The sequence below is a fragment of the Meriones unguiculatus genome, chromosome 18 (assembly GCF_030254825.1).
Source record: "Meriones unguiculatus strain TT.TT164.6M chromosome 18, Bangor_MerUng_6.1, whole genome shotgun sequence".
Taxonomy (NCBI): Eukaryota; Metazoa; Chordata; class Mammalia; order Rodentia; family Muridae; genus Meriones; species Meriones unguiculatus.
In genome coordinates, this window is record NC_083365.1 from 11,775,952 (window position 1) to 11,790,079 (window position 14,128).

At 47.8% G+C, this 14,128-nt stretch overlaps 1 protein-coding gene and 1 long non-coding RNA gene across 3 annotated transcripts in view; one reads left to right on the forward strand and one right to left on the reverse strand.

Moving 5' to 3' along the window:
• Positions 1-9,367: 9,367 nt before the first annotated feature.
• Ptpra (protein tyrosine phosphatase receptor type A) overlaps positions 9,368-14,128 on the reverse strand; it is a 110,292-nt gene continuing 105,531 nt past the window's right edge. For both annotated transcript variants that reach the window (XM_060371855.1, XM_060371853.1), the window contains 2 exons: positions 10,714-10,849; positions 9,368-9,664 (listed from right to left, as the gene is read on the reverse strand). In XM_060371855.1, the coding sequence (XP_060227838.1) occupies positions 9,590-9,664; positions 10,714-10,849 (211 nt within the window). In that variant the 3' untranslated portion in view covers positions 9,368-9,589. The remainder of the gene's footprint in view (positions 9,665-10,713; positions 10,850-14,128) is intronic.
• LOC132649037 (uncharacterized) lies at positions 9,664-10,716 on the forward strand. The gene is made up of 3 exons (XR_009587441.1): positions 9,664-9,847; positions 10,081-10,238; positions 10,575-10,716. It is a non-coding gene; the product is annotated as an uncharacterized LOC132649037 (long non-coding RNA).

The following is a 14,128-nucleotide window of genomic DNA, read 5'->3' on the forward strand; positions in this document are numbered from 1 at the left end:
ATGTCCCCGCCCCGCTAGGAGGAGCTCTCCTTGTCTAGCCCACTGCCTCCCGGAGTTTCGGGGGGAGTGGGCGGGGCGGAGGGGGAACCCTGGAGACCGCAGCTTGATGGACGGAGTCGCCCGCGAGTGACAGCCACACTACTGGGTGCTCCGTCTGCTGGTTCACAAGCTCGGACAGCGCCCCCAAGCGTGAGTCGGCTGCTCTGGCGGGCGGCCTGCCTACCCTTTCCGGCCCGAGGCACGGGATTCGGAGCTCCCAGCCGCTTAGATTAGGCTTACACTTTCTCTTTTAGAAAGCGCTTTAAACTTGATCACCACGCTTCCTTGCACCGCGCTGCCCTGTTGTGGTCTTGGGCAGCTCTGCAGTTGCAGTGAGTTCTGTGTGACTCAGCCTGTTCTTCTGAACTGGGCGGCCTGTGTGAGGTGACCCTTGTCCTCTTCCACCTGACCGGGGTCTTCCCATCTAGAGAAATATTAGCCTGTCAAGAAGCCTAGGGGACTCACAGCTGCTTTTATTTATGGGGCTTTTCCTCCCCTTCTTTTTAGCTTATTTATTTTTTATTTATTTATTTTTTTATAATTTATTCACTTTACATCCCGATTGTATGTCCCTCCCTTGCCACCTCCCAGTCCCTTTTCCTCCCATCCTCCTCCTCCAGTCCTCAGAAAGGGAAGCCCACCTCCCCTATCGTCTGACCCCAGCCTATCGAATCTCATTAGGACTGTCTGCATCCTCTTCCTTTGTAGGCTGATCCTACAAAGCAGGCAGAGTCTATGTCAGAGACAGACCCTGCGCCCCACATGGAGACTGAGCTGCTTACCTGCTACATCCGGGCAGGGGGTTAGTCCTCTCCATGCATGGTCCTTGGTTGGTACATAGGTCTCTGTAGGGTGCCCTGGCCCAGAATTGTTGGCTCTGTTGGTCTTCTTGTGGATCTCCTGTCCCCTCCTGGTCCTTCTATCCCCCCACTTTTCCGTAAGACTCCCTGTGCTCCGCCCAAAACTTTTTAGTGTCGTTTCCACTACAGCAGAATAAACAGCCTGCAGTGCAGGTACAGAGGGCATCCATCCCAGACATTTCTCATTTCCCTCCCACCCCCAGCTAGGAGAGCTGCTGGTTCAGATTGCTAGGGAACTCTCATCAGTATCGGCAACATCAGATTCTGCAGAGAACACCAGAGCAGTGGATCTCCGTGAGCCTGATCTACATTCTGAGTTCCAGGCCAGCCAGGGCTATACAGTGAGACCCTGTCTTAAAAACGGGTCAGGATGGACTACATGTGGGAGTGCCCTGGAGGCTCAGAGACAAGTGGGGTGGCTATATGCCTGACTCTCCCTCCCCCTGCAAAATCAGAGGTTGCTCACATCCTGCTCTCAACTTCCAGGCCCAGGGTGGGTGGAGGAGGCCCAGCCTGCACCTGCTTCCTCAGTCAGGCTTGGGAGATGCGATGCCAGAGGGCACCCTGTAGTCCTGGAGCCGGCTGGAGTCTGCTGTTACTCCAGGGTGCCAGCCATAAGACAGTTGCTGAGCCTGAGGATCGGGATGGATGATCATGGAAGCAGGCCTCGAGTTCCACCCTAGCCAGGAGCATTGCAGGGTTGCTGTTAAAGTCAGGGACCCAGCACTCCCACATGAGTAGGAGTCTATCTCACCCGTTTTTGAGACAAGGTCTTACTAGATGGCCCCGGGCTGGCCTGGAATTCACAAGTAGATCAGGCTCACTGAGATCCACTCACCACTGTCTCCTAAGTGCTGGGATTAAAGGCATGTGCCACCACGTGTGGTCTAATGCTTTCTTCTTCAAGGTCACCCTAGACAACCAGCTTCTCAGATATTTTCAGTGCCTGGACCAAGAGAGTATTCGAGGGTATGAGCCATTTCCTCCCTAACCGTGCTGGCTCTCAAGTCTTCTCAGCTGGTCAGGTCCACCCATACATACACCCTTTGTGGGGTTTCATAAATTTAAGAGGTTTTAGGCCTAAAATGGATGAAGGGTGGAGTAATTTTGAGCATCAAATGCTACAGGCCTGCTGGGGATGTGGACTGGAATGCAATGGTGATGGAAGCAAGTGTTTCCATTTGCTGACCCTCCCTGCTAAGGTGGCAAGATAAATTGTTAAGGAACAAGTTGGAAACGGAGGCTTTTCTGGGTAGTTTGTTGGTAGAGGAACATGGCATGATATACTTGGGACTGAGACAGAGTTTCTCTGTGTAACAGAGACCTGGCTGTCCTGGACTCTTTGCAGGCCAGGCTGGCCTTCAACTCACAGAGATCCTCCTGTCTCTGCCATCACACCCAGCCCATTAACAAATATAAAGTTGCTGCTGGCTTTTAAGGTTACCTGACAGATGCTCCCCCATCTTAGGATCTTCCTAGGAATCTGAGGTTGAGACAAAAATCAAAATGGAGCTGGAGAGATGGCTCAGCAGTGAGATCTTGAATTTGATTCCCAGTATCCACATCAGGAAGCTCAAAGTCGCCTGTAACTTCAGTACCTAGGGATCCAACACTCTTCTGGCCTCTAAAGAAACTCACAGTGTGCATGACGCAGAAGTAAAAAATAATAAATCCTTTTTTAAACCAGTTTTTAAAAATAAATTTTTAATGATAATTATTTTTATGTTCATTAGTGTTTTGCCTTCATGTGTATCTGTGTGAGAATGTCAGATCCCCTGGAACTGGAGTTAGATAGTTGTGAGCTGCCATGTTGGTGCTGGGAATTGAACCCAGGTTCTCTGGAAGGGCAGTCAGTCCTCTTAACCACTGAGCTATCTCTCCTACCCAAAATAATAAATCTTACAAAACCAAAAAACCAAAACAAAAAACAAAGAACACAAAACACAAAACACCAAAAAACCTAAAATGGTGGACCTTCTCATCGGGCTAAGGTATTTGCTGTCAAGCCCAAGGACATGAATTCAATCCTGGAAGTCACATGGTAGAAGGGAACAACCAATTTGTTCTCTGACCTGCATTTTATGGCTTGTATGTACACACACAGACACAGACACAGACACACACATACACACACACACACACACACACACACACGCAAAAAAACAAAAAACAAAAAACTGAAAAGGATACAAAGTAGTCAAAAGGGGGACACAGCCCTTTCCCTGAGCTTCTGAACTTCACTGACAGATAAATTACCATACAGACTTGTTGGGAACAAATCCATAAGGAACTTTTTTGGAATCTTTTTTCTTAACAGGGGCTTCTGAGCCTCTCTGTTCCATCCCATGAATGCTGGGATGGCAGGTGTTACCACCAGGAGCGCTTCACGCCATGTTGCGGACTGAGCACAGGACTTTCCACACACTAAATGGGCGTTCAATCAACCGAGCCACATTTCAACTCCATGTTTTGGATTCTAACAATACCGCTTAAGGGTGGAGAAACATCAGAGTGCCAGTTTTGTCCCTTGACCTGGACACTGCAGTAAACTTCAGGCCTTATGGTCACCCTGACTCGTGCAGGACTTGCCTCAGTCCTCTTCACATTTTTCAAAAGTGTGCTCGCTTCCATCCTCAGCGCTGCAGCACACCACGCGTGGTGGGGCACTGGTGGGGTCTAACCACACCTGCTTCGAATTTCTGCATCTTAACAGATAACTGTGCTGCGCATTTATTATACTGTGTGTGCACTCGTGTGTCACAGAAGTCCAGGGGCAGCTTGCTGGAGTGCACTTCCATTCCCAGGACTGGACTCAGGCTGTCAGGCATGGCAGCAAGCACCTTTGCTCTCTAAGCCATCCTGATGGCCCAGGCAGTGGCCCACGTTCTGTTCCCATCTTCCTACTTCTTGGGCTTCATGCTCAAGTTCCTGCCCTTGCAGCCCTGCAACCCTTCCCAACCTAACAAGGGAACTGGGACATAGAGAAGGGCCTTGAGGAGTCTCTGGTTCACCTCACTCAGGCCCCTGGTCTAAGAACAAGGTGCCCAGCAGCCTCTACAGAGAGTTCATACTTGCTCACCTGCAAAACACTGACAGGCTTCACACCAATAGATACTTGGCACCACGATCGGGCCCCTCTGGATGGAGGTGGTCTTTGGTGGGATAGTACCAATCCAGGGTTGAACTCTTTCTTCCAAGCAGACCTATGAGAGCAGCCCAGCAGAAGTGACCCTGCAGTCTCACTGGCCTGTCAATTCTAATTCCGCCTCATCCTGTGCTGATTCACAATCACTTATAGTTCTGGACACTACACCGTTTCCAGTATGGGCTGCTGGAAACAGGTCTTTGCAGCCCAAGTCTGAGCCAGCAGCTCTGTTTTCACTGCCAGCCATAACCTCTGGGAATGGGGGGCGGGGGGAAGAATAAACATTTATGGGGTTTACAGCCAATCTGCATTTGGGCTGAAAACCAAATATGAAGGTAGGGCCAAGTTTGGCATAATGGTGACTAGAGCCATTGGGTGAACAAGTGCACCCAGCTTTAGGAGAGTGATGGACAGCATAAAAGAGGTGCCACTGTGGGCACTGAACATGAGGTTCAGGCTGGCTGTAACTGTGACTTCCTGGAGTTGTCTTATTAGAAGGAACAGGAAACAGGAACAGGTAAACATATACTATGATCTCAAGAAAGTGTATGACTCTTAGGAATATATTTACTTTTTGATTTGGTGAAAGCAACTCAATTGAATCAACTAGATGTATTCTAGTTGACAGCATGTTTCATCCAAGTTCCTAGTGTTTTCTTGTGTATGTGTGCTTGCTGTGTACAAGCATGTCTGCAGGTGAGTACATATGTAAACACGTGGAGGCCAGAGGAGAACAATGGGTGTCTTCATTCTCTTGAGACAGGGTCTCTCACTAAGCCTGAGGGTAGACGTGGTCAGCAAAACCTTACGACTCTTCCTGTAACCATCTTCACCGACTGTGTAGGGGTCACAGGTCTGATTGTGGCAACTTTTAATGTGGCTTCCAAAGAACTCAGGTCTGTGCTGGCTAGTTTTATGTGAACTTGACACAGCTAGAGTTATCTGAAAGAAGGGAACCTCAGCTAAGAAGCTGCCTCTGTAAGATCCGGCTGTACAGCACTTTTAAAATTAGTGATTGATGGGGAGGGTCCAGCCTATTGTGGGTGGTGCCATCCCTGGGCTGGTGGTCCAGGGTTCTATAAGAAAGCAGGCTGAGAAAGCTATGAGGAGCAAGTCAGTGAGCAGCACCCTCCATGGCCTCTGCATGAGCTCCTGCCTCCAGGTTCCTGCCCTGTCTGAGTTCCTGTTCTGACTGCCTTCCGTGATGAACAGTGATGTGGAAGAGTAACCAAATGAACCCTTTCCTCCCCATGCTGCTTTGGTCATGGTGTTTCATCACAGCAATAGCAACCCTAACTAAGACGGGTCTTAATGCTTGTACAACAAGCAGTCTTACCTGTGGGTAACTTTATTTTTTCCTTTAAAAAATCCAAAGAACCATGTTTCCCAGGAAAATCTCTGGCCCTTTCCCCCTGGTAACTTAAGTCTTTGTAAAGACAGGATCTTTCTATGTAGTCCTGGCTGGCTTAGAAGTTGCTATGAAAACCAGGATGGCCTCAAACTCACAGAGGTCCACTTGCCTCTGCCTCTCAAGTACTGGAGTTGAAGGTGTGTGTCAGCCTGTTTTTAAGGATTGCTGTTCCTTCCAGACTACCAACTCAAGTTCAGTCTTGTGTCCCATTCAGCAGGACAGGAAAGCCATCTGTTCACCATGGAGTTGTGATCAGCTGGGAAAACCTGGTCAAAACTGAGCTAAACTGAGGAGTTGTTGGAGACAACGTGGCACAAACCCTGAGCAGTGGCTGAAGACCAGTGAGTTAGAGTTTGGAAGAAGAAGGGAAATGAGATGCTCCTGCAAAGGCAAAGCAGAGAAGGGCTGCAATGACCTTGTGGGCTGCAGCATGGTGGGTGAAGCACTCAGGAGGCAGGGGCGAGCAGGGCAGAAATGGTTGCTTTAGGGCTTCTGCTGAGTCATCCAGTAGGAAATGCTGGGGTCAGGGGAGCTGGGAGTGGAGGAAAGCTACAAGCCCAGAGTTCCAGACCCAGAATCCCCACCTCTGAGGAGAATAACCAACACTGTGATATGGGGTTAATAGTGAATCACACGACAGCTTGGGGTTCAGTACCCAAGCTCCCCTAGTAAGCATGGGTGAAAAAGAGGTGTGGGAATGGAGGATGAAGGAAGAATACAGACTTTTTGTAAGCCTGTCACAAATGTTAAGTTTTGGGAAATGCGTGCCTTCAATGGCAGATGATATGGGGAAGGGAGTGACAAAGCAGTGGGGCTCTGGGTGTGTGCTTGAGGCTTGTTGCACACTTCCTTTTGAGGAGACGCTTACCTCCATCCTGTCCCCTCCCCTGATTTGCCAGAGCGTCATGGGTGAATTAGTCACTTTTGTTCTATCCACACAACTGTGCTTCACGAGACACATTTTCCTCTGGACATACGGGAGTCCCTTCTGGGACTGAGTAAAGAATGAAACATGCTGTCAACCAGAATACATCTAGCTGACTCAACTGATTAAAGGTGTGTGCCACCATGCCCAGCTTAAAATTGTTTTAGATGTAAAAAAAGGGGAGGGTTAAAAAAGAAAGAAGAAGGACGAGGGTTACTTCTATGGAAGGGAGCAAAGAGCTGAGGTCATTCCTACAGGAAGATGTATATTAGCAAGCAGGTTATTTAACATTAACAGCTGCTGATCAAGTCAACACAGACTCTGGAAGAACCATGGTGAGCCTATTCTTGTGTGCCCTAGTTAGCCTTGTCAAGAGGAGAGCAGCCTAGCCCGTAGGAGGGTGGGATGACACTGTACACACAGACGATTTTCTTAGTGGTGTACTTACTGAGGGCTTGCTGACCCAACAGCCATACTTCTCCATTGCTGGACTCGGTCAGTGTGCAAGTGACAGGGCATTCTTTCATGGAAAATTCCTGACACAGTTACTAGAGGGCCAGAATAACTCCAGTGACTTACACTCAGTATAAAGCCGGGCTGCTGTCCCATCGTTGTTTTCACAGGTTTCTGAGATTCGTCCTGTATATGCTCTTTTTTTTTTTTTTTTTTTTTTTTTTTGAGACAGGGTAGCCTTGGCTATCCTGGAACTTGCTCTGTAGACTGGCTGTGAATTTATAGAGATTTGCCTGCCTCTGCTCGGATTAAAGGCCCAGCTTAAAATTTTTAGATGTATTTTATTTGTGCATGTGTCTTCGCATTACTGGCTTGACCAGTACCTGTGGAAGTCAGACAAAGACTGGATGATGATGAGTTAACATGTGGGTGCTGGGAACAGATCCCAGGTTTTTTGCAAGAACAACAAATGCTCCTAACCACTGAGCTGTCTCTCCAGCCCACATTTCTTCTTTTGCACAAGCATTTTGACTATGTGGTATACAACTAGGCTTCCTTTCCACACCACTTTGTCTAGATCTACAGGCCCTTGATGGCTTCAACTGACCTTTTCTTTCTACTTACCTAAATTCACCTTTGGGCCTGATTTAAGGCCCCCCTTTTTCCAAGCAGCCCAAACAGCACTTACCTCTAACTGTGCCTCTGTGAAACATACTAAGGGTACTTGCTGAAGCCTCTGTAGAGTGGAGGGCATGCCTAACCCTCATCTTTGCCCTCCATGGCAACCAGAACATCTGCTGTGCTGAGAAGCTGCTTGTGATGCTGGAGGTGGTGGGGAAAACCCACCATCCTTGCCACCTCAAGTGAAGGTCAGACTTCCAAAATCCCCCCAGGCAGCCACAGAACTGTGTTCTAGCCAGTGCGGATTAGTGAATAGAAAAGTATAAATAAAGTTGCTTGCTTTTTGAGATTCTTCCTATTCCAAGTTGGTAGCAGTGGCCTAGCTTCCATTATGGGGATATTAGCATAAAAAAAAAAAAAAGGAAGGAACTAGCAGGGCATGGTGGGGCTTGCCTTTAATTATAGCACTTGGTAGGCAGAGGTAGACAGATCTCTGTGAATTCAAGGCCAGTATGGTCTACAGAGTGAGTTTCATGTCAGTCCATTCTACACAGTGAGATCCTGTCTCAAAGAAAGAAAACAAAGTAAACAGAGAGAGAGAGAGAGAAAAAAAAAAAGAAACTATATGCAGTGGCCTGGCCATACTTCTAAAACATCTGTGGGTAGCCACAGGCCTGGGTTCTAGCTAGTGTCTATAATCTCAGGCCCAGTACTCCTATCAAAATATGGGAGACAGAGATTCCAGAATCTCAAATAAATAGTACTGGAGCATCAGAAATAATGAGACACCCTAAACCCTGTCTTGAAAAACAAAACAACAACAACAACAACAACGGAGAATGGGCCTCACAGGCTCACGTTTGAACACTTAGTCCCCAGTTGGTGGAACTGTTTGGGAAAGATTAGGAGGTGTGGTCTTGTTGGAGGAGGTGTGTCACCAGGGCTGGGCTCTGTGGTTTCTAGTGCCCAGGCCATTCCTAGTATCTTTCTCTCTCTGCCTCGTGCTTATAGATCAAGATAGGAGTTCTCAGACACTGCTTCAGCAGCACCATGCCTGCCTGGCTCCTGCCATGCTCCACCAGGACGGTCATAGACTCACCCTCTGGAACTGCGAGTCCCAAATTAAACTCTCTTTATAAGTTGCCTTGATCATTGTGCCTTACCACAGCAATAGAAAAGTGACTTATATACCCTGCCTCACAAACAAGCTGAAAGGAGAGCACCAACTCCTGAAGAGTAATGTGCTGTGGCATGTGTGTGTCCACATTTACACACAGTAATAAATACATCTCCTGAAGAAAACCAGAAACTTATTCTGGACAGAAACTTAGAGAGGCCAAAGTGGCCTCAACTCAAGCCCACCACCAGCCCCTCCTTTCCCTTAGAGAAACTCAGTCTGCCTGAGTTTCCCTGTCTGTCCTAAGGAGCAAAGCTTGGTGGGTGGCTGGGATGACTGATAGAAAAGAGGACTAGGGAACTGAAAGATAGCAGCCAACAGCGGGGCTGGGAACAACCCAGGAGAGCCCCAGCTTAATAAGGCTGCTCTGCCCAAGACAAAGGGACCAACATTTCCTCAGGGAATCAAACGTTTTATTACCTGATGATCCCTAGTGTGGTGCCAGAGATGCCGCTCTCGTCTCATTATTCCCCGTGCTGGGGGAGGCTGATACTGGGACGAAGGTAGTGGGAGATGAGGGTGGATTGGAAAGGGGAAGGTTATTTACAGTACAAGGAGGGAAAGAGGCTGGACGGGGACAGTGAGACAACTGCTTCCTCGAGAGCTCTGAGAACGCTGTGCTTTGTTTCAGTCGGCACCGAGCTACCTGGAGTGAGTCTTATATTTACCTTCTTTAGGAAAAGACGTTTGAAGCAAAGAATAATCCAGCCCAATTTTCAGGCTCAGCGTTTCATGATATCAGTCCAAATGTCACACTATTTAATTCCCCGATAAAACACTGGAAAAAGGACTATCAGTGCTAACACATTTACATACAAAATCTCCACCTAATCAGTAATAGAAGCCTATGTGCCATTTCTAAAACAGTTATAAGATATATACAATTTTGGGTATATTAACAAAACAGAATATTACAAAATATTAAAGGCAATTCTCCTGTCTGTAGGCCTGTCACCTGTTACTTGAAGTTGGCATAGTCTGAGAAGGCATCGATGTACTCCTGCACCACCTTGTAGCAGAATTCATACTGTTCCTGGGGAAGAGGCAGGGAAGAAAACCAGAGTTACCACGGGGAATGCCGAAGCCCAGTTCCTAACGGAGGCCCCTTTTCACACAAATCACTATGTATACTTGGCTGGCCCAGGACTCGCTCTGTAGACCAGGCTGTCTTAGAACTCACGCCTGCTTCTCTGCCTCCTGAGTGTTGGGAATAAAGGTATGCACCATCACCCGGGCTTAGACCCAGTTTTTGAAGTGGGAAACTGAGGGAACTAAAGTAGACCTTCTACAGGCATAGCTGAGCAGACATGTGAGGACAGTCCTAGGTCCTGCAGGTCAGATGTGTGCCAGGCTGACCCCAGGCTGCTGGGCTGAGATGAATCCTAACACCCAAAGCTTTATTTCTTCTCAAATCTCCTAAAAGTCACGTTTCCCCTCAAACCTTTCTAGGTCCACAAGATTCAGGAAAACCTTTGTCAAGAGTCAGACCTCTGAACAGAAAGCCAAGCAAAACAAATGCTTCTAAACAGAATCCAAACAGAGTGCAGACAAACCCTGTGGGTCATTCAGGCCTTCCCTCTGCACATGCGTTTGTGCGTGCGTGTGAGGTATGTGTGTGAGTATTCAGGTGTGACTGTGCACCTGAGGCCTGAACATCAATAAGGTGTCTTCTTCAATTGTTCTCTATCTATTCCCTTCAGAGAGGGTCTCTCACTGAACCAGAAGATGGCTGTTTCAGCTAGGCTGGGTGGCCAGGAAGCTCTTGGGATCTGCCTGTGTCTGCCTTCAGTGCTGGTATATACAGGCCATCCAGCTTTTTTTCTAAGTGCTGGGGATTTGAACTCAGGTTTGCATGCTTGCAGAACAAGTGCTGTTACCCACTGGGCTATCTCCCCGGACTCAAGGTACTTCCATCTAACCTGTTCTATTTCTTTTGGCAACAGGCTGTGCTCCCACTCTGGCCCTGCTTCCCAAGGTGCTGCCTGTCGTCTGAGTATGGGAAGCTCTCTGAAGAGAGGGCTTCTCTTCCTAACAGGGAAGAGCTATGGACAGTGTGTCGACACACAGACATAAGCATCATACCAGTGTCTGGACCATGTGTGGCCTCTGTAGCCGCAGGCTCTTGACAGTTTGGAAGACATCCAAAATTCCTTCTGCTTTCACACGCTCCAGGACTGTGCTCAAGGCACAAAAGGTCCCCGTCCGTCCTGCCCCGGCACTGAAACAGAGCAGATACACTCACCACACCTGCTGTGTGGGGCTGCCTGTTCTGAGGGGCATGTGTGGCGAGGAACAGACGCAAGCTGGGACTGGTTCTGGGAGGGGAGTTCATCCACGGAGCTGCCAGGGGAAGGTGTCAGTGGGGCCTTGCTTACCTCTGTCCTCCTAGCCTGGAGCTTTGTGAGAGAGGAGCTCAGGAGAGCTGGTGGATCCCTGCTGCCCTTCCTGTGGGCACTGAGGATGTGCTTGTGGGTCGCCTTAGGGTGACAGCTTTCACATACCCTGTCAGCCCGACTCCTTGTTGTCTACCTACAATGACTACGTTATCTTCACCAGCTGTTGACTCCAACTTTCTGCACTGGTGTTTGCAGATTCCTTTTCATTCTCTCTAAGGAATATAAACTTCCACCTTGACATGATCCACTATGTCCAATATTGCCAGATGATTCCCTTACCAGACAAGTACCTACTGTATGGCAGGGGCTATGACTCAGCAGTCCTCCTAGATAAGTAAGATATACAGCTGGGTGTGGGGGTGCACATCTGTAATCCTGGCACTCTGGAAGGCAGAGGCTGGTGGATCTCTGTGAGTTCAAGGTCAGCCTGGTCTACAAAGCGAGTCCAGGACAGCAAAGGCTACACAGAAAAACCCTGTCCTGAAAAACAAACAACCAAAAAAATATATAGGGGCTGGAGAGATGGCTCAGAGGTTAAAAACACTCGCTGTTCTTCCAAAGGTCCTGAGTTCAATTCCCAGCAACCACGTGGTGGCTCATAAGCATCCATAGTAAGACCTGGTGTGTAGGCAGAATGCTGTATAAATAATAAATAAATCTTTAATATATATATATATATATATATATATATATATATATATATATATACACACACACACACACAATAAGGAAAAAAAAGGGAGGAACAATGCTTCAGGCAGGATGCTCAGGGAAAGTAGGGAAGGTTCTCTGAAAGAATGCTGCATAAGCAGACACCAAGTGACAGTGATGCACCATGCCTGGCTATCTGAAAACAAGCCTCTTAGGGGTTGAGGGTGATGAAGTGAGGTACCTGGATCTAGTGCAGAAGGGAAAGGAGAATGGTAGGTATGAGATCAGAGCCCAAGAGAATGCTGGGTACCCTTAGCTGACTGGCTTGGCAAGGAGACCTCACATCATGCTGGGCCCTTGTTGGGATTCTAGGTAGGAGTGGTCCAGTGTTACTGATTCTGTTTCTTTGTGTGTGAGGACTGGAGAAGTGTGAGTGTGTGAGAGCAGGCTGCAGGGTGTGGGGAATGCAGAAGCCATAGTGTACACACGGAGGTTAGAAGACAACTCTGGAAGCTGGTTCTTCCCTTCCACCTTGTTGAGGCAGTCTTTGTTTCTGCCACTGCACAGTCAACAGCAGGCTAGCTGGCCCGAGAGCTGCTGGGAATTCTACTGTCTCAGTTTCCCGTGCTGGGACTGTCGATGCAGGGATACCACATCTAGCTTTTCACATGGGTTCTGGGGATGAAGTTGCGCTGTCGGGCTTGCATCGCAAGTGCTTTTACCAGCAAAACTATCTCCTTGACCCAGATTCAGGAGCCTTTTCTTTTAAAAGACTTTAAGGTTGCTGTGTTAAGGGTGGGGTGGAGGGGTCGAGAAAGCCAGAGTCAGAAGAGAGGGAAGGTAGCTTGGGGTGAGGAGCTGTGGGGAGGTAGAAGTAGTATTTGTATTCTGAGAAGATGGGGCAGGTAGAACAGGATTCACTGATGGCTCAGACATGATATGGAGAATGGGAGGAGAACTTCTAAGGCTTCTCATAAGACTGAGTTAAGCAGGTCCCAGAAGCACTTGGGAGACAGAGGTAGGTGGATCTCTGTTAGTTTGAAGCTAGCCTGGTCTATTCAGTAAAACCGTCTCAAAAAACAAAACTAAAAACACATAAAAACAAAAAGAGAGGTCTGGAGAGGTGGCTCTATGGTTAAGAGCACTGGCTGCTCTTGCAGAGGACCTGGATTTCATTCCTAGCACCTATATGTCAGCTCATAACCATTTCTAACTCCATCCAATGCCCTTTCCTGGCCTCCTCAAGCACCAGGGACGCACATGATATAAAGACACACATGTAGACAAAACACCCTTATACAAAAAATAAAAATTAAGACAACAAGAGAGTTACACAGGAGTAGAAAACACTGATTTGGGGGAGATTTGGAAGGAAGATCAGGAGTTATGACTTGACTCTTAAGATACATAAATGCCAGATATAGCAATACGAAATTTAAGGGAGAGTTTGAACCAGAGACCAAGACTTGGCAGTGGACACTATGGGCAAAGGAGTTTAGATGAGCTACCTAAGGCATTGTCTGGGAGTCCAAGAATGGACCACAGATGAGGATGGCGCAGAGACAGAAAGGCCCATGAAGACAAAAACCACAAGAGCAGCTATTAAAGCACGTCACAAAGAGATGAGTGACTTGTATCCAGTGTGAAAAGCCATTGTCTCCAGCCACTGTGAGGCCACAGGGAAACCTGGAATGGGAGAACTTGGAAGAATACTGACAGACTTTTTATTGTTTTGCTATATGGTTGAGGATAACCTTGAACTTCCGATCCTCCAGACTCCACCTCCTAAGTGCTGGGATTACAGGCCATGTATAGGTTTCATGTCATGTGTGTACAAAGCTAAATCCTCAGCCCTACAGTAGGGCTGTACATTTTTTTTTTTCCTTCTAAACAGGGTCTCACTATGTAGCCCTGCTTGGCTTGGATCTGATTATGTAGACCAGGCTGGCCTTAAACTTACTTACAGATAGCCTTCTTCTTCCTGAGTATTGGAATTAACTACACTACCATGTCTGGTGAGACTTCACTATTAAGGACATATCTCAGGATAAACATTTTTTTTTTTTTTTTTTACCCTGGAGTGCTGGGGACTTCACTTGGGGCCTTGAGCATGCTGGTCAAGTACTTGACCACATTCCCAGACTACTACTATTTCCCCTCTAACATCCCACTTCAAACCAGAGGCACTTGCTCCCCCAAACAAGTCTTCTTTCCATTGTTCTTCCGTTGCTTATGTCAATGTTACTACTAATTTGGGCTCAAACTTGGGGAGGAATTCTTGCCTTTTCTTTTTTCGTCTTTTCTCAGTCTTACTGATTTTTTTTCTCAAACCATTCTCAAAATACTTTTTTCTCTTTCCCCATGCTTCAGGAGACCAGGCCTACACCCCAACTACCTAACTGGTCTCTCCAGTGTTGGCCTCCCTTGCTGCTGCCCTGGATCCCCTCACT